At 39.3% G+C, this 21,435-nt stretch overlaps 1 protein-coding gene across 1 annotated transcript in view; it reads left to right on the top strand.

Moving 5' to 3' along the window:
* REEP3 (receptor accessory protein 3) overlaps positions 1 to 21,435 on the top strand; it is a 100,388-nt gene that overhangs the window by 56,945 nt on the left and 22,008 nt on the right. Inside the window, exon 3 of the mRNA XM_043476855.1 lies at positions 20,247 to 20,323. Within this exon, the coding sequence (XP_043332790.1) occupies positions 20,247 to 20,323 (77 nt within the window). The remainder of the gene's footprint in view (positions 1 to 20,246; positions 20,324 to 21,435) is intronic.

Genomic DNA, 21,435 nt, shown 5'->3' with positions numbered 1-21,435 from the left:
CCACAAACTGAGTGTCTTAAAACAATAGCATTTTATTGCCTTGCTGTTCTGGGGCCAAGACGTGGGCAGGGCCACTTTCCCTCTGAAACCTGTTGACGAGAACCCTTTCTTGCCTATTTCTAGCTTCCAGTGGTTGGCTAGAAGCAGTCCTTAGCGATTCTTACCTTTCAGGGGCAGCACTTCAGTCTCTGCCTCTGTTATCCCATGATGCTCTCCCTCTTGTGTCTTTGTCTCTGAGTCTCTTTTTTTTCTCCTTTTAAAGACACCAGTCACATTGGATTAAGGGCTCACCATACCCCAAGATGACCTCATCCCAACTAATTATATCTTCAGTGACCCTGTTTCCAAGTGGGGTCACATTCTGAGGGTTAGAACTTTGTAGTAGTCTTGCCTGGCTACTGGAACAAAATGCCACACAATGAACCGCTCAGGCCACATTAAGTTTCTTCTCACAGTTCTGTAGGCTGCAAGTTCAAGATGAGGGTGCCATTAGGGTTGGTTTTGGGGGAGACCTCCTTGTAGCTTATAGACATTCTATCTGTGTCCTCGTATGACCTTTTCTCTCTGCATGCAGGGAGAGAGATTTCTCTAGGATCTCTTACTCTTCTTATGAAGTGGGGACCCATCCACTTATTGAAGTGGAGCCCCATCCTTTGAAGTGGGGCCTCATCCTTATGACCTTTTTAATCTTCATCACCTCCTTAAAGTTTCTATCTCCAAATACCATTACTCTGGGGTTTAGTTAGCATTTCAGCTTGCAAATTTTAGGGGAACACAGTCTATAACAGACTTCAGCATATCTTTCTGGGGGACACATCTCAACCCATCACAGTCGTTTCCTCAGAAAATTATCAGTGTCTATATCTTCAGGTGTTTTCTTTTGTGCCAGGCAGATTCTTCACAGAGAAGACTCTTCCAGTCTGAAAGGCACTTGGTTGCTGGCATTCTGGTGGGAAAATAAGGATTGAGGCCCTCAAATACTCAATTTATAATCTGCTACTTAATCCCTGTTGGCCTTACTCAACTGCACCAGAGATTTGCAAATCCAACAATCACTCTTTCCAGAGAATAAGCCTCAGGGGGAGGGAGGGGAGTCACCAGAACGCTAGAGTGGGAGGTCATCCAAGGATCTACCTGCCCCTCACAGTGTCCTTGCAGCCATCCTTCGTTTGCCCTGCTCCTCACAGTATCCCTACAGTGATCCTCCATTTGTCATTTTTTGGCCAAGAATTGTGTTACCAATTTTTTAACCTTTTGGAAGCTCTTCAATGTAAACTTGGGTTGCTTCTCACTTTTTCCCACTGTCCGCTCCTCAGTTTTCTCAGCTCTTCAGGTTCAGTTACTACTCATCCATTTCTTTCCTGGGTCCAAAAATGTTGATGCTCTCTTCTGTATTCTTCCTGACTTAAGTCTTTCTGAAAAATCACTTTACTGTTACTTTAATGACATTTGTAAAGGGGATACAATTAAATGTGTACATTCTGGGATCGCAAAGAGTTGGACACAACTGAGCGACTAAGCGCACACACACATTCATTCTACTATGTTTACCCGTATTTCCAAATTGACTTTAGGAGTGGGATACTTGTGGTTGATTTATATTGTCATATCAAATAATACTTGTTTTACCATTAACATTGGTTTCTTAAATGTGTTCACATAGGAGATAGGTTTGAAATAGTAATACATATTATTTTTTTCAATCCTTAACAATTTTAAAATGTAATTTTAGCTGACATGCAATGAATACACATGTATCTTATCTTGAGATAGTTGTTCACAAATCAAGTTGTGATAAAATCAGTTTCTGTTTGGGACAGTTAAAAAGAATCACTTGGGATAGTTCATTATTTTTTTAATATTTATTTACATTTTTTATTTCAGCTGTTTGGATATGCATTTTAATATTCTACCATTTACCTTTTTAATGTAAATTAATTTTTTTAATTGGAGGATAATTGCTTTACAATATTGTGTTGGTCATTATTCTTTAATGAAGTAAATCCACCTTTATTTACTTAAAGTAGGTGATGAGTATGCTTTGTAAACTTAATTTTTTGTGTTGGGATTACTTATTTTATATATAATGCATGTTAGTATGTAATTTCACTGCCTGAAGTAATTGATCCTGTTGTAATCATCAAGTGACATACTTTTTCTTATGTCTTCTGAAAATAATTTCTTCAGGATCATTACAGTGTATCCTCTTTAGGAAACAGGTGTTAAATTTAAATTAAGATTTATATTATCGGGGTTAAATAAAAGCTTAACACAATTCCTTCTAAACTTTAAAAATGTAGATAATTCCTGATGGTCCAGTGGTTAGGACTCTGGGCTTCCATTGCAGGGGGTATGGGCATGATCTTAGGCCAAAAAAAAAAGAAAAGGCAGCTAAAATATAATAATGTGAATTAGAGTACTCCTTGACCTTTACAAAGTAAAATGAAAGCATTCCCACAATTTTCACGCTAAGATGGAGCTAGCAACCACAGCTGTCCAATGCAAATGCTTCATAAAACATACACAAAGAAAAAAATTCTCCCAGTAACATTTAAACCTAAGAGGCTAAGTCAGGCTTTTGCTAATATCTAGGAAGAATTTTACCAACTGTAGTGCCAATGGAAATAGATTTTAAAAATCAGGGACAGAAACTGTTGTTTCCATTAAAGGAAATGTTGTTAAATAGTAAATTGGAGGGAGGCCTAGCCACCTCCACCCTAATCCCTAGTGATGGAACAGCTTAAAATCATAAAAGCTACAGCAACCAAAAACACCAAAAAACTCAGCTGCCAGCAGCCTCCCTGCTGCAGGAAAACCATGTTCAGAAGCAGCCAGTTCTGCCTCCCCCATATCTGTTCACAAACCATAGCCTCACTACTAGAAAACCCCCCAATAAGTTCCAAAAGGGAGAAGTAATAATTGAGTACACGAGAAATTCAAAAGTACAGTACTAGGCAAATTCAAAAGTAAAAATGGCAGTAATATATTTATTACAATTTATATTCTTGAATATTAACAGTCTCGAATGCAATAGTGTAAACACTTTTATTTTGAACAAGCAGGAAGAAAAATGAAGCGTTCGATTCACAGAGTAACAAAAATATCAGAATTAAAGCAATCTGTAAAGAAAGTAGGATAAATAAAGCAATAAAAATGCAGAAGTAAAATAAAAACAAAATCAAGAGAATTACAATATTTCTAAGAGTTGTTTCCTTGAGTAAATCTAACAAAAGGTGAAGAGGAGAGTAGAAAAAGAATTGACAAAATAAATAGGACAGGGTTTAAGTGACAGAAAATTAAAGAATGGGGGGCTTTAAATGAATGCCTAACATAGTTCTTCCTATAATTTTAGAGTAAATTTTTTTTATTTAAAGATGGAATGTTTTCTAATAATGTAAGACATACCTGAAAAAGTGAAAAAAAGTGTTAATAGCTCAGTCGTGTCCAACTCTTTGCAACCCCATGGAGTATATAGCCTGCCAGGCTCCTCTGTCCATGGAATTCTCCAGGCAAGAATAGTAGAGTGGGTTGCCATTCCCTGCTCCAAGAGGATCTTCCCAAACCAGGGACCGAACCCATATCTCCTGCATTACAAGCAGATGATTTACCACTGAGCCACCAGGGAAGCCCTAATCTTTCCTTTTCCTTCTTAGCTAGAGTTTATATTATTTAAGCAGAGAGGTTTCCTCTTTCACAGAATACCAGGATCTACCTTTGGAGTGTTCACATATGTACATCATCTTTCCATTATGTAACTTCAGTAATATAGTGCTTCACCAGCTACAGCTATAATCATCATATTGTCAGCCAGATTGCCATCACGCTGTGAAAGGTCCTCCTAAAAATATAAAAGCTAGAGCTGTTCCTGAAGACTTTAGCTAAGTAAGAAAAATAAAATCTGTCAGAAAACCTCATGTAATTTTAAAAGCTCACAAGTGGTATGTTACTTCAGAAATATAATAGATTGTAAAAAGATTGAAGATTTTTTAATAACTATAAAAATTTAAGATATATAGAATTATATAGACTGATCACTCTTCTTAACCACAGATTCAAACTCTGCAAGTAAAATTGAAAAATTCATCAAAAGGTCTTGAAAAGTCACAGAAATAGATGGAGTTAAGTAATTTTATTTGAAAATATTATATTAACTTTCAAAGGTTTGCAACAGCATCTTTTAAATGAAGGTTTAACACTTCAATGTTATTGCATTATATTCTTTCTTTAAAAGATTGTCAGAATAAATTATTAGAGCCAACTGAGGACGTTTTTGCCAATGATGTGATGTTTGAATATAATTTCAACCTGCCCATCAATGTTCTTACTTTCTCTGTAGGAAGCAGGTTTAGACATACTCTTAGGGAGAAAAATCTAAGGGCACTTCCACCTTGGGCAGGGAGAGGGTTTCCATCCAGTGGTCTGTGTCCAGATAGCTCTGGACCCTAGAATGGGACATCCTGCATGGGACTTCTGGGCAGAAGAGCCTATAGGCTGCCGTACCCTGGGTAGTTTACTCAAAGCTTTTATCTTTTCAACTGATAGCCAGAAACAGTGCCTCTGAGAAGTGGGCTAACGGCTCAGTTCCTTCTATTTTTTGAGGTTCTTTTTTAAAAAAATGATGATGTGTCTAAACAGTGTTATGAAAACAAGGGTGTATTTTAATTGTTTATAGTGAACAAATTCTCAAACTGAGTTCATCTTGCTTCCAAACCCAAGGCTGTTTTTACATTTTCTTCATGAATGATACCACCTCCTTCTAACTGGTATTTTCAGAAAAAACACAGGGCACCTCCCACCGCAGTCCTTGTCACACTTTGAGGAACACTGGAATCTCCCTGGGATCTTGTTTACAATGCAGATTCTAATCAAGTAGTTCTGGCCTGGGCTTGAGATACTGCGTTTCCAGCAGGCGCCCAGTTGCTGCCAGTGCTGCTGGTCTGCACACCACAGTTCAGGTAGCAAGAATTTTGTGCATGTTCTCAGCTCTGCTTATACGTTACAAATTCACAGAGCTTGCCTTCTAAACACCCTGCTGCCCTCTCTCTTCCCTGAGATGATGGAGCCTCAGAATCTGCATAATTGCTTTTAATCCCCAAGTAATTCTTATCCACAGCCAAACTGGAAAGCATTGCTAAGAGAGGTATCTTACTATATTCTGAAAAGTGAATAATTACCACATTGTGCTTTTTTTAGTATAAGTTTATTTTAGGCAGAGGGGCACAACATAACAAATAGATTACTTTAGAAACATCTGTATGTAAATGGACTAACAACTTGGAATATATTATTAAAAAAATTAAAACAAAATTTCTGGTCACACTGTGTGGCACATGGGATCTTAGTTTGACCAGGGAGCAAATCTGCACCCCCTGCAGTGGAAGCTCAGAGTCTTAACCACTGGACCACTTAACCACTGGAAAGTCCCCAAGAATAATGTTTTAATGAAGTTAAGCATATACTATTGGGGGGTAAGGGTGTTCTCCTAGTTTCCATACATGACATTTCTACATCAAGGAAGTTTCTCTTTGGAATCATCCGCCTTTCTTCCTGTACCTTCCCTCCCACCTTTTTGTTCCCCTCACTGTGTTTACTCACAGTGATCATCCTGTCCTGCCCACTATACACATCCATCCGCCCCATCCCCCAAGTATCCCAGGCCCTGTAACTTGCCTCTGTCTCTTCACTCAAATGTGAACCTCAGTTCTCTATGTGAGGCTGACTGCACATGCTTTTGAAGGAAAATAATTTGATAGCACAGACTCACTGTCAGTCATGACAGATGTATTCTTCCTAGAGGTTTTTTTTTTGTTCTTCCAGTCTTTGCTTCTCGAGAAGATGCTGTTTTCCCATGTAGTATTTAGGCAGCTTCTTACTGTTTGAATGATTATTGTATGTTTGACATATGCTATTGAGCCTATAAAGCTACAGCTTGTATAAAGAAAGTGGTATCTTTCACTTGAAGAAGGAAAGTTTTCTTCTACTGTGTTAGTCATAATCTTGCCGGTCATCTGGAAAAAAGAGTATACCTTTCAGTGGCTATATTAGTTCACGTGTGGAAATAGCAAGGTGTAATTGATCGTGTAAAGATTCATGAGAAACTAGGGGACCTAGGTGCCTAAGAAGTCGTGCCAGCTGTTGGGAATGCCTCAAGTTAGAAATGCAGTGGCCCAGGACTTTGAGAACACTGAAGGAATAAAGAAGGTAAGATGGCAATTTAGTGTGGAAGCATGACAATTAGGATGGCCATTTAACCCAGTTTACTCCTTTCTATCTGCATAGGCTCTGTCCCATGCTAAAATCCATGAGAAATTCTGTGCGGTTCTATTAAAAGTGAATTGTGTCTCTAACAAATATTTATTATTCCAAATGAATCAATAGGACTTCAAATAATAGAAAAAGTGAAGTGCGAATTATCAGCCAGTGTGGATGCAAAGAGTTATTTTGTACTAAGAGGTCATTCCTTCTTAAATTCTGCTCCTGGGAGCAATTCCCATAGCAGTTCCTGCTTTTTTATCTTCTTTTCAACACTCCTTTTAAATTAATTATCATCTAGCTTTTAAACATTTCTGTGTTTTTTCCTTCTCTCAAGTTCCTCAAACTTACTTGGGATCAGGGATGAGATACATGGGGCTTCTGTGACTCAAGAGCATTGAGGAAAAGCCAGGGTAATCTTGTGAAAGAGTATCATTTCTAGTTGCAGTCTGCCCCATTTTAATTCATTTTAACACCAAATACATCTGTATAATATGAGATTTTCCTCCTCAAAACAACAGGATATTCTGTGAGGTCTTTGGCAGTGATGTCTGGAAACTGCAGGTAAACCATGATGCAAGTTCAGCATCTGAAAGTATTAATATAACTGACTCCCAAACATCCTAGTTCCTGGCAAGCTATAGAAAGTTAAGACAGTGGGGCCGTGAGGGAGGAAGCACCCCAAAGCCAGGGAAACGCAAATCAACCCTAGTCTACCATACTTACCCCCCAACACATGCCCCCTCTTTTTTAAGAAAAAAGTATTTTCAACCAATGTCTCTATTCACTGTGGATTGAACTTCAACTAGCTTATTTTCAAGCATGCTTCTAACTTGGCACAGCTCTGGGAAAAATCCCATAATTGAGCCATCTGGGTTGGATAAAAAAGGGCGTTTTTCTATTTGATTTCTCACATTTTGTTCCTCTTTGTTTTTAATGGGGAAAAATCATTATGAAATAACCAAATTATTGCATAATGTCACTGAAACAAGAGAAACCTTTTCAACTCGATCCTGTTTCTAAAGAAATCTCTATTAGAAGTTCTCTCTGTTGTCTCTGAAAGTGATGTAGAATGAATCTTTTGGATGAGCTGACTTGAGGGAATAACTAATGGTCAGAAAATAAAGTTCTCTTTGGGTGGTCTGAAATTCAGCAGTGTTTATTTCTTTTCAGACTCAGCAAGGATATTTTTTTTTTCCAGTGAAGCATATTTTAGCATTTTATGCTCTGGATTTACTTAGTGTGGTTATAATTGAAATCATTAGGCATATGTAATTTTTCATTTTTTCTGAAAAACTGGCATTAATTGCCTATGATTCAAATAATCTGAAATTAAGAGACACTGAAAAGTTTGTTAATATCTGATAACTTTGATAACAACTTTGATAAAATAGACTATGTTATATGTTATGAATTCCTTTTTGCAGTCTAGAGTTATTTGTTTGAATTGTTCATCAATTCAGACCTTAACATTAAGAAACTGTCAGTAAAAGCCTTCCTGTGTGTTTGGTTTATTAGGTACAGGGATGGCTAGGTCCTAGTAACATGACGATGAACAAGACAGTATCAGTCCCTATTGGTTGTTAAGAAGACTCTTGAGAGTCCCTTGGACTGCAAGGAGATCAAAGCAATCAACCTTAAAGGAAATCAGTCCTGAATATTCATTGGAAGGTCACATGCTGAAGCTGAAGCTCCAATACTTTGGCTGCCTGATGTGACAAGCCAACTCTTTGGAAAAGACCCTGAAGCTGGGAATGATTGAAGGCAGGAGGAGAAGGGGGGCAACAGAGGATGAGATAGTTGGATAGCATCGTCGACTCAATCGACACAAATCTGAGCCACCTCTGGGAGATAAAGGAGGACAGGGGAGCCTGGCATGCTGCAGTCCCTGGGGTGGCAAAGAGTCGGACACAACTTAGCAACTGAACGGCAACAACATTGGTTGTAATAGTCAAAAGGCAGAGGCAGATGTTATGCAAACCTTTACCGAGATACACTGCAAGGGAAAGTAGGTTATGTATGCACAAAGAGTATATATGACCTTTGGAGGGGGTGGAGGCTCTCCTTTTCCTTTAGGAAGACTTTCCTTTGGAAATGAAAAAATGTCATTCATACAAGGCAAATGAATAATACATAGTATATTAAAATATTACTAGCTGTATGTTGGATCAAACATTGTGCTGGTAATCACTTATTATCCATTTATATGTCTTCTTTCACTCATCCCTCCCATGAAAACTTCTTCTGCATAGGAATGCCTTGGCATCCAGGTTTGTGACTATATCATGTCAAAGCATTTTGTTTGTAATAGGCCCTGAGTAATATGTGTCAAGTTAACATATCTTTTGTGTTGTTGTGCATGTACAATTTAGTTGTACTTGCACAAGTACAACTAAACCACAAGGCTGCTTATTGTCACCCTGTTTATTTAACTAATATGCTGAGCACATCGTGAGAAATGCCAGTCTGGATGAATCACAAGCTGGAATCAAGATTGGTGGGAGAAACATCAACTACTTCAGATATGCGGATGATACCACTCTAATGGCAGAAAGTGAAGAGGAACTAGAGGAATTAAAGAACCCCTTGATGAGGGTGAAGGAGAGTGAAAAGGCTGGCTTAAAATTCAGTATTAAAAAAACTAAGATCAAAGCATCCAGCCCCATCAGTTCATGGCAAATAGAAGGGAAAAGGTAGAAGCAGCAACAGATTTCTGCTGCTTGGGCTCTAAAACCATTGCAGATGGTGACTGCAGTCATGAGATTAGAAGACAATTGCTTCTTGGCAGGAAAGCTCTGACAAACCTAGACAGGGTGTTAAAAAGCAAAGACATCACTTGCTGGCAAAGTGCAGCAAAGGTCCTGCGCAGCCAAGCTTTGATCTTCCCAGTGGTCACGTGTGGTTGTGAGAGCCTGACCTTAAAGAGGGCGTAGCACATAGCACCAGAGAATTGATGCTTTTGAACTGTGGTGCAAGGAGATCAAACCAGTCAATCTCGAAGGAAATCAACCCTGAATACTCATTGGAAGGACTGATGCTGAAATTGGGGCTCCAATAATTTGGCCACCTGATGGCAACAACTGACTCATTGGAAAAGACCTGATGCTGAGAAAGATTGAAGGCAGAAGGAGAGGATGAGATGGCTGGATGGTATCACCAAAGCAATGGACATGAACTTGGGCAGGCTCCAGGAGATGGCAAGGGACAGGGAGGCCTGACCTGCTGTAGTCCATGGGGGTCTCAGAGTCAGACATGACCAGGCAACTGAATAACAAATATCATTTAACATACATTATTGTCAATGACGTTATTATCATAATACCACAGTGCTCATAGCATAGCAAGAATAAGTTATGTAAAGATACAATTTGAGAAAGATGCCTTTGAATTAACATGCCCTCACCACAATTCTCCATAACTCTTGTGAATGTACAGCAATGTGCCTCACATGAGAACATGACATTCCCCAATATAAATATACCAGTGCATTACTCTCAACTTCTGTGATGGAAATCAGGAGGATTGTTTTACAGTTATAGTTCACTTTTTGTTTGCTTTATTTGTTTGTCCTGGGATCTAAATCAATTGCATTGCAAATTCTGTCTCAGAATATTAAATCGTAAAAACTTGTTTTGTTGAAAAATGTTTAAAAACCATGAAATGAGGCCTACTTTTCTTTTGGCATCAGGAATAGGTAAATGCATACCTATTAAATGGAGCATGGTCTTTTGATAGTAAATTTAGCCTATGAGTACATTCATTTTACAGTATTCACTCAGGCTTAAAATATCCTAATTCCTTTGGGAGAGTAAAGCAAGAACGCTATCACATGACTGTCTGGGTTTGTGAAACGCTAAGTCTTACAAAAGCCTTCTGGATTGTGAGTAATAAAGCAAGTACTGGCTTGTTAAGTAGGATAATCTAATCCATGCACTGTATAAACCAGAATGTAATTTTAGATACTGTGGTTTTATATCATAGATGACTCCGTTTTAGAAAGAACTTGCCTAACTATAAGAGTATATTTTCTTAGAAAATAAATTTATTTTGATATTTAAACGATTTTAACATTTCATTTGGGTAATTTTTATTTGCAAATATTTTATTTTTAAAAAACATCCATCACATTTCTCTAGTTATGAAAAATATGGTGAAGAAAGTGTGTCCCAATATTGATAAATGATTGCCACTTTATTGTGACCACTTCCAAAGAACTTTATTACAAAATAATTAGGAAAAAGAAGGAAATTATATTATTGTTCATAAGTTAGCCCAGGTCACTAATAATTTAATAAATATTTCTTAACATTTATTTTGTGCTTGGTACTGTAATAGTCATTAGGTATGCTCTTGGGAAAACAAAACCAAAGTCAGCAAAATAGGCCATTGAACAACTGTTTTTCATGTAGTCTTCCCACTGACTTTTATGCATTTTACTCTGAATATTTTGGCTTACCACTCAGAATATAATTATTTTAAACTTTATGTGTATTTCTAATGAGCGTCTGTATCTGATTTCTTGGCCAACTGAAAGTACCAAGGGATTTCTGTAAGTCACATGTACTGACATTACAGACAATAACAAATTTATACAGGTAGAGGCCACACTAGCCAAAGGATAATGAAAATAATTTAAAATATTATTTCTCTGGCTTTGCCCCCGTCTGCTGCATGAGAGCATCGTTCTTACCTATCTTCCGGTTTCTTCTTTTTGGCTGCCCCAGGTCTTAACTGAAGTATGTGGGGTCTAGTTCTTCATGCAGGGATCGAACCCGAGCCCCCTGCATTAGGTGCTCAGAGTCTTAGCCACTGGACCACCAGGAGAATTCCCCCCAATATTTCTGAGAGTCCCCTGAGGATATCTCAGGCAGAGTTTCTTAAAATGATGCTCCTCTCCTCCATTTCCAGGTCATTGTGGTGGCAGCATCCAGCAGTGCCAACCAGGGCATTAGCGGTGTCACAGGTGGCAGCCAACAGCCCTGTGACTGAAGTCCACCTAATTCTGGAACCATGGTTCTTTCAGTTCCCACAGAGGTTAGATGATAACCTTTTACATTAGGGTAGGCTAAACTGCTGTAATTATAAGTAAGCAGGTAAGTTGCTCACTCAATCATGTCTGACTCTTTGCAACCCTTGGACTGTAGCCCGCCAGGCTCCTCTGTCCATGGAATTTCCCAAGCCAGAATACTGAAGTGGGTTGCCATTTCCTACTCCAGGGGATCTTCCCAACCCAAGGATCGAACCTACATCTCTTGCATCTCCTGCATTGGATGCAGATTCTTAAGCTGAAACAAAAATGCAGTGGTGGGGGGAATATAAAAACATTTGTCTTTAGCATAACAGTCCAGGTTAGTGTTGACTTCATCAAGAAATGTTTCTCAAACAACCGTGTAAGAAGAAATGGGGCTCTGCCCATCTGTAATATGTAGATTCCAAGGTTGCTCTGCTCCCTGCCCTCCCAGCCACAGGACGAGAGAAGAGCCTGTGGGGAGATACACTCAAAAGCCTCAGCTAATATTCTACTGGCGGGAAGTGGACACATGGCCCTACCTCTTTCAGAAATGGACCGAGAAGCACCAGCTCCGGCTGGGCAACTCCCCAGCCAGCCTCTGTTATTTGCCTTTTTGTGAACAGCAAGCTGTCACCTCCACCCCTGTCCTGTTTCACCATCCTACACCTTTCATTGTAGCCGCCTCTCTCTGACACCCAGAGAAGCCGAGGGCATCATTGGTCACAGATTCTATTCCATCTCTACCCTAGGCAGATCCCTATTCCATCCATATAAACAAATTTCGTAAACCTTCACTACTCTTTTGAAATCCACTCTCCTTCCCACCATCCCCAGCGTTAAAGATGACCTGCCCTCCTACTGCAGAGTAAAGACAGAGGTCCTCACCTATGAACCACTGCAGCCTCTTCCCAACATGGCCCCTCTCCTTTTGATTCTATCTCAGAGGAAGATGCACCCCAGCTTCTTTCTTGATCTCACTCTTCTTTCTCATCTTATCCTTGTCTATCTCATACAGGATCGTGTTCCCATTAAGTATTCCTGCTTCCTCATAATTTGAATCTCATTATCTCTCCAGTAAAATGTTCAATCCTTGAGGCTATAAGCGTGCTTTCATTTAGCCTCATGCTATTTTTTATTCTCCCCATTTTTCTTTTCAAACCAGGCCTCAAAAGACTCCTTTATATTCAACTGTCCGTCTTTCCTTCTTGTCTAAGCGTTTTGCAGTCTTTACAAAAAGGAACACACTAAGCTCTGCGTAGTTTCATATTCATTCAACAGTTCATACATTTATTGAGCTCCTTCTCTGCAGACACAGAGGGTTGAGCAGAACAAAATAAAAGCTTTGTTCTCTTGGAATTTACATTTTAGTAAGGAAAGGCAAGGAAAACATTTTAGTATTTGTTAGATGTGTCTGTGATATGTGCTAAAGAGAAAAATAAGTCATGATAAGGGAGTTAGAAGGACATTGTTATTTTTTTTTTTTTTTGGTTTTTTTTTTTTTTTTAATTTTTTTATTAGTTTGAGGCTAATTACTTCACAACATTTCAGTGGGTTTTGTCATACATTGATATGAATCAGCCATAGATTTACACTTATTCCCCATCCCGATCCCCCCTCCCATCTCCCTCTCCACCCGATTCCTCTGGGTCTTCCCAGTGCACCAGGCTGGAGCACTTGTCTCATGCATCCCACCTGGGCTGGTGATCTGTTTCACCATAGATAGTATACATGCTGTTCTTTTGAAATATCCCACCCTCACATTCTCCCACAGAGTTCAAAAGTCTGTTGTGTATTTCTGTGTCTCTTTTTCTGTTTTGCATATAGGGTTATCGTTACCATCTTTCTAAATTCCATATATATGTGTTAGTATGCTGTAATGTTCTTTATCTTTCTGGCTTACTTCACTCTGTATAAGGGGCTCCAGTTTCATCCATCTCATTAGGACTGGTTCAAATGAATTCTTTTTGACGGCTGAGTAAAATTCCATGGTGTATATGTACCACAGCTTCCTTATCCATTCATCTGCTGATGGGCATCCAGGTTGCTTCCATGTCCTGGCTATTATAAACAGTGCTGCGATGAACATTGGGGTTCATGTGTCTCTTTCAGGTCTGGTTTCCTCAGTGTGTATGCCCAGAAGTGGTATTCCTGGGTCATATGGCAGTTCTATTTCCAGTTTTTTAAGGAATCTCCACACTGTTTTCCATAGTGGCTGTACTAGTTTGCATTCCCACCAACAGTGTAAGAGGGTTCCCATTTATTTTAAACGGGGTAGTGAAGAAAGGGCTCTCAGATAAATATTTGAGCAGAGACCTGAGGGAAGTGAGAAAGCTATCCACATGGATAACTGAGGGAAGAGCATTTCAGACAATGAAACAGCAAGTACTAAGGCCCTGAGGCAGGAACATATCTGCACCCAGGAAGGATAGTAAAAGGGCCTGATGTGACTGGAGCAGAACAGGGGAAGGAGGGACGGAGCAGATGAGGCCAGAGAGGCAGCTGGAGCCAGAACCACAGGGCCTGGTAGGCCAAGGTAAGAATTCTGATGGGGGCCAACAGAGGAGTTTCAGCAGAGGAATGACCATATAGTCCAGTAGTCATGTCCAGATGTGAGAGTTGGGCCATGAAGAAGGCTGAGCACCTAAGAACTGATGCTTTTGAACTGTGGTGTTGGAGAAGACTCTTGAGAGTCCCTTGGACAGCTAGGAGATCAAATCAGTCCATCCTAAAGGAAATCAGTCCTGAATATTCATGGGAAGGATGGATGCTGAAGCTAAAGCTCCAATATTTTGGCCGCCTGATGTGATGAGCCAGCTCATTAGAAAAGACCCTGAAGCTGGGGAAGATTGAGGACAGGAGGAGAAGGGGGTGACAGAGGATGAAATGGTTGGATGGCATCATCGACTCAATGGACATGAATTTGAGCAAACTCCAGGAGGTGGTAAAGGACAGGGAAGCCTGGCGTGCCGCCGGTCATGGGTTCACAAAGAGTTGAACACGACTTAGTGACTGAACAATGACAATGACCTGCTCTTTAAGGAGAAACTCTGAGTGATGTACGCAAAAAGAGCCAGAAAAGCAGAATGATCACTTAAGACACTGTGAGAATAATCTGGACAGAGCTGATCATCATCTGGATTGGTGAGGTGTCTGTGAAAGTGGCAAGGAATGATTTTGATTGCTGATATATTTCTAAGAGTTGACAGGCTGTATAGTGCTGGGACCTACCACCTGCCCCTCCAGCGGAGTTTCTCCTCCACGTTCCACCTTTCTTTGCCTTGCTTTAGGGCCCGGGAGGCTGAGCCATACAGGTTGCATCATTTCTGACTTCCCTTTGGGTTTGGCTCATGAGAGACTCCTGCGGAAAATCCGAAGTCTGGGTGAGCATGAGGTCAGAGTACAGTTTTCCCGGCTTCCTCCCTGCCACCAGAGGTTGCTGTGAGTGTCCACCTGCGACCACACCTTGATGGTTACCCTGTGTGGATGCCAGGAAACCTGTCCTTGTCCACCCGTCTTCACACCAGGCGAGTAATGCCGGTTCCTGCAGTCACCAGCTCAAGGGTGAACCACTATTCTTTATTGGTTTTCTTGAACTTCGCCCACAACTATATAAATAGTCCCTTTAATAAGCTTTCCTCAAACTCTTGTGCTCTTGATTCATACTGGGAACTAGGGCGTCTAATGCAGTAAAAACAGCAGAACATTTTGTTTATCACTGTTATTTACTTGTTTTTCTCTCCAGTAAAATGTTCAATCCTTGAGGACAGAAGCTGTTATATTCCTGTTTCTAGTCCCATGACGTGAAGTAGGTAGAGCTTATTATAGCTGTATCAATGAGTTTTCTATGTAATGATCACACCTGAGTCCTTAGGAATTGTCTACATTATATTTTATTTGAAAGATGAATCAAAAGTAGGATATGTGTGTGTGTGTGTGTGTGTGTGTGTATCCATCTTAGTGCTCATAAGCTCCACCTCGTTGGATAATTCAATTCCCTGGGGTCAAAAAGACTTTTAAGAAAAAGTTGAGTAAAGCTTTTTGAGTCGAGTAAAGAAAAAGCTTTCTTCTTCTTCTTTTTTTTTTTTTTCTATACAGTATGCCCTTGTTGGTTATCCATTTTAAATATAGCAATTTGTACATGACCTTCCCAAACTCCCTAATTATCCCCCCCCCCCCCCCCCCCCCGAGCCCCGGCAACCCTAAGTTTGTCTTCTAAGTCTGTGAGTCTCTTTCTATGTTATAATTAAGTTCATTTGTATCATTTCTTTCTAGAGTCCACATATGAGGGAGGTCATAGGGCAGTTCTCCTCCTCTGTCTGACTGACTCACTCAGGGTGACACTCTCTAGGTCCCTCCATGTTGCGGCAGATGGCATTGTCTCATCCTTTGTAATGGCTGAGTATGTTTGTACTGCATCTTTATCCATTCCTCTGCCGATGGACATTTCATTTGCTCCCGCGTCTTCACTGTTGTAAACAGTGCAGCAGTGAACACTGGGGTGCATGTATCCCTTTGGATCATATTTTTCTCTGGATATATGCCAGGAGTGGGATTGCGGGGTCATATGGTAGCTCTATTTTTAGTTTTTTAAGGAACCTCCATACTCTTCTCCATAGTGGCTGTACCAATTTACATTCCCACCAACAGTGTAAGAGGGTTCCCTTCTCGCCACACTCTCTCCACCATTTGTTTGTGAATTTTTTGAGTAGCTTTCTTATTCATTGTTCTCATGAAGATATCTAAACACTGGTATGTTGATTTTACCAATTGTTTCTGAACTGGAAAGAAATTGAATTTGTTCCCACTTTCTTAAGAACATAAATTTTTTTTCCTGTAACTTTAAAGGTGGATTATGATATATTACAGCTGCCTGTTAAGTTACTGACTTTTATTTGCATAACATTTTAATAGCATTTATTTCTATTAGATTTGGTTATATACAATCATGAGATTATCAGTTTGCATTGTTTTCCTACCAGTTTTTTGGTTTTAGTACTACATTTTGTTACTGATGTTTTCTGTCCATCTAAAGAATATTTTACCTTAACATATTTTTAATTATCATTTTGTGTCTTGCTCTTTTCTTTCTTCCTTTCTTTTTGACCTTGACTTCATTCTGTTATTTTCTTTTGGCTAGACCTTAAAGAGTAGGCTGAACAGCCTTGAGGTATAGTTTTAATAAAAGGTTTGCTGAGTAATCATTTGGTGTAAAATCCCAACCAAATCCATTAATAGGAAAAAGAAAGCAATATCTTTTCAAGGTTAACTTTCTTCATACTTGCTCACATTCAATAACACACACTCACTGCACTCATTTAATTATTACCTCAATTCAACTATAGTTTAAGGTCCATATTTCTAACAAGGAAAACAAAAAAATACATAAATTTATGAGTAGATTGTCAAAGAATATAGTTGTTAAAGATAAATTAGAACCATGGAGTTTTGCTTATATAAAATTGAGCCAATACCTCAGGAAAATGACTAGGAATACACTATTAATTGTATAGTTTGTTATTGTTTTTTAACTAAAAAAACAGAGCCTTCTTTCTCTTCTCCTTTTTAAATTTTTGGCATCATTTAACATTCTCACAACCTAAATAAATATAGTCTTTTTTTTAAGATAAATGTTATATATGTGAAAAAACTTATATATCTGGTGGGTTTTAAAATGAATTTAAGGAACTGCTCTGATGATCCAGTGGCTAAGACTCTGTGCTATCAATGCAGGGGGCACAGGTTCTATCCTGGTCAAGGAACTAGATCCCACACTCTGCAGCTAAGAGATCACATGGCAGAGCTAATACCTGGCACAGCCAAAAATTAACAAATAAAAATAAATAAAATGAATTTGAAAACTGAACAAGTACTTGCCTTCACTGAAGTCAGGGTGCTTTTGGAATGTATGGGACTCTAGCAGCTCAAGTCTATTTGAGAACTAGTATCTCAGGGAGTATCACCAAGCATTAACTACCCGTACAGTTCCTTTCACCTCTATTCAACTCTGTCAGGTAAATTATGACTGTTTGTGGAGTGTTGTTTTTCATTCTTATCCATTTCGAAGATCACAGCCATAATGTGAAATAGTAAAATGGTGAAAATATGAAATAATGAAAAAATAACAAGCATTGACTTAAGTCATTTATTTTTCTGAAAGTTTCCTAAACTTCCTATGAGAGACCAGTTAACTTAAGCTGCCACTTTCCCAGGAAAGAAGGTGGTAAGGTTTACACTGAAATCCTCGTGTTGAGTGCAAGAGGGAGAGGGGGAGAAATGAAAAGATTGATCTGACAGCAACCTCTTGTTTGAAAATCTGCCTTTTCTGGCTTCATTGTAGACTATGGCCCTGTGCCCATTTCCCAGCTCAGCCTCTTGCACAACTTACTTATTTTGGCCCTCAGTAAAAGGAGAGGAGTTTGCTGTGTTATTTATTTTTGAACTCTGCCCCATGGAGCACTGGGATTTCTTAGAGTCTCCTCAAGAGCCCTACAGTGAGTAGAGTGGAAGGACCAACAAGAGCAGGGTGTGTGTTTTTTTGTAGTTGTTTTACAGTTGTTTTCAATAAAGACTTGTTTAGTTCAAAAAAACTTGATCACCTCCAGGGTCCCTTCTAGCCCTATAAAAGTACACTGTTTTGTTTCCAGGTTTTTCGCTTTCATTTCTCTTTGAGAGGATAACCTTGTGAATACAGTTGAAAGGTAAAAGTACTAAATTAATATTTGATTTGGAAAGGCTAAATGAATGAACTTGTGTGAGAGCTTCACTTTGCTTTTAAAAGAAGGGGAGGCAGCAAGAGAAAACACACAGGATTTTAACCCTGGATAAAAATCTCCATACTGGGACAAAAAGCTTGGAATTGGCAGCAGTGAGGGAGTAAAGTAACTCATGAAAAGTGAAAAACTGAAGAGAATATTTAGTCTAACTCTTTTTTAAAATTTGAGATGATAATCATAAATTGGTTTCATTGTATTTTAAATGTAGATAATGTGCTATTTTGGAGAAGGAAATGGCAACCCACTCCAGTGTTCTTGCCTGGAGAATCCGGGGGACGGGGGAGCCTGGTGGGCTGCCGTCTCTGGGGTCGCACAGAGTCAGACACGACTGAAGTGACTTAGCAGCAGCAGCAGCGGCAATGTGCTATTTGCTTTGGGCAGTTTATTAAGCTCTTAAGTGAAGTAAATTGGGCTTCCCAGGTGGCTCAGTGGTAAAGTGTCTGCCTGCAGTGCAAGAGACACGGGTTCAACCCCTGGGTTGGGAAGATCCCCTAAAGAAGGAAATGGGAACCCACTCCAGTAGTCTTGCCTGGGAAATCCCATGGACAGAGGAGCCTGGCAGGCTACAGTCTGTGGGGTCACAACAAATCAGACACGACTGAGCAAGTACACACACACACACACATACACACAAGGTAAATTACTCTTCATATGTCACAACACATTGTTTCAGAAGTTATTCATGGCTGTTAGTTGATTTGTCCAAACAGAAAACTGTTAAAGCTACCTGAGTTATAGTTTCATATTTATAAAATACCCAAAGAAGCATCTGTATTAAAACTAAATAGGTCAGTTTTTTAACTAATTATAGAGACCTAATTTTTTTTTTTGTCAACTTATTGTGATGAGAATAGGGAAGTAGTGGTTATTCTTGGACCTCACGTTCAGCAATTCCTCACATTCCTTTCTGTACATGGTAAAATTGGATAACAGCATCAATTCGAGAGCCAGGCAGCCTGGATTCAAATTCTAGCTAAATGAACTTGAATAAGTCATTTTACCCCTCTGTGCCACCAGTTCCTGATAGTTATATACTTATGTATAAATGTTGTGGGGGATAAGTGAATTAATATATGTGATGCTCTTAGCACAGTCTCTGGCCTATAGTCGGCATGATTTTTTGTGTTAGCTATAATTATATTATTGAGAAAGCAGAGATTTTAACCCTTAATGAAAATCCAACCTATGTGAGTGATAAAAGAGTCTGTGTGCTTAGGGAGGTGGAAAGGTATAAATTTGTGAGAATGAGTTCAAGAAAAATGAATATGGCACCATTCTGTGAGAAGGATTGCTACAGAGACACAGAGTCTCAGGGACCTTATAGGATGCTCTAGTCCAGACAAGAGGTAAAAATATCCGGAATTACTCTCTTAGTCCATTCAGACTGCTATAACATAGACAGACTAGTTTATAAACAACAGAAATTTATTCTCACAGTTCAGGAGGCTAAGATGTCTAAGATCAAAATGCGGGTAGATTCTGCGTTTGATGCAGGCCCTCTTCCTGGTTGATAGATGGCCGTCTTTTTGCTGTGTCACCAATCACATTCGTGAGGACTCATGATCTAATAACCTCCACATTTGGGGTTAGGATTTCAAAATACGAATTTTGAGGGAACACAAATATTTGGTCTATTGCATCGACTCTTACAGTATTAGAGAAGAAGAAGGAAAAGGATATGTAAAAGATTACAGGCTTACATTTAGGGGAGGAGGAAGGAGATACTAACCTTAGACTTTCAAAGTGGGTGACTAGCATTATGGATGTAACAAATCCAGGATCAGTCTTCGGTTTCCAAAGACTGATATATTGAGAAATAAAGAATGCAAGATTTAAAAGACTAATAAAGATTAAATGTGGTCATATCATACTATATGGTTTCTATAATAATTAAACAGTTAATAGTCTTCATAAGGAAGCATGTAATAAGATCTTTTAAAGAATTTTCCTCTAGTTAAGAAAAATATGTCCTATTTTTTCATTTAGGTTCCTGCATTATACTGTATTAAGCCTAGAGGTTTGTTATCGTTCATTTCTTGTGTCCCAGGACAACTGATGTGGTGATATGAGGAAGTCAGGCATAAAACCTGTTGGGAATTAAACCATCGCCTTCTTCATTTAATCCAGCATACTATGTATGATATATATGACTATTCAGAGTCACAAATAATGTTGGTCTATTATTTCATAAGTATTTTTATTATTTGCAGGTTCGATGGATGATGTACTGGATTGTCTTTGCCCTGTATACTGTAATTGAAACAATAGCAGATCAAACAGTAGCTTGGTAAGTTCTAGCATTGAGAAATGTCCATAATGTAGACTCTTATCTGGTGTCCTGAGTTCTTATCCTGCTCTTGCTGTTAACTAAGAGAATTTTTTTAATAAATTTTTTAAAATTTTATTTGTTTGGCTATGTCATGTCTTAGTTGCAGCATGTGAGATCTTTGTTGCATCGCGGGGCATCTTTCCTTGTGACGCGCAGACTTCGTTGTTCTGCGACATGTGGGTGGGATCTTAGTTCCCCAAACAGGGATCAAACTCATGCCCCTGCAGTGCAAGGAGGATTCTTAACCACTGGACCACCAAGGAAGTCCATCCCTAACTAAATGAATTTCATCAGTCTACCCGATTATCCCTTGTATCATTTCCTTTACCTGGTTTCCCCACAAGGACATCACCTTCCTTATGGAATCCCCCACGTATAGGCAGTTCATCCTCCCGCCCACATGCCACTTCCTCCCGCCCTCCTCCCACACACCTCCCAGGATCTCCGAACAGAGAAAACATGGTTGTCATCTTTTTTCCACACTGGTGACTGCAGACTATTTTTTCTTTATTAATATTTCCTAAGCAAACTCCCATTTTGCTTCTGCTTTTAGCACTTCCCTCCCGTCCTTAAAATTATCATCCACAAACATTCAAACTGGATGACATCAAGTCCACATGGCCACCACACGCTCCCAACACAGCTCCTTGACTGCCCTATTCCAAACAGCATGAAGCAGGATTGAAACATGTTTCTAACCTCAAGGATCGAACATTTTACTGAGAAGTCATACTTAGTGGAACAACCTCAATCTCCTTGAGCCATATTTCAGTAGTGTATTTCCAGCTGTACCTTGCCATCACTTGGAGAAGTCGTTTTTTCAAACTCTAAACTTTTACTACCTCGCCACTATCTTCAACCACCCTTACTGCACAAACCCCCAACTTAAATCAGCCCAACAACACTCCTCTTTTCTTCTTTACCCAGGCTACCAACTGAGCTGAAAAGAAATCGCTCGGTTGCTCATATAGGTATCAATTTGAAAGTCACCATTCCTTTTACTTGCTTTTGGTCAGTGGCTACTTCCATTCCCTCCTGTTTCTGTTTCAGATCTTTACTGTTCTCTGCTT

This window comes from Cervus canadensis, chromosome 8, assembly GCF_019320065.1.
Source record: "Cervus canadensis isolate Bull #8, Minnesota chromosome 8, ASM1932006v1, whole genome shotgun sequence".
Taxonomy (NCBI): domain Eukaryota; kingdom Metazoa; phylum Chordata; class Mammalia; order Artiodactyla; family Cervidae; genus Cervus; species Cervus canadensis.
Note: the sequence above shows the minus strand (reverse complement) of the source record. Positions and strands in the feature narration are given on the sequence as shown.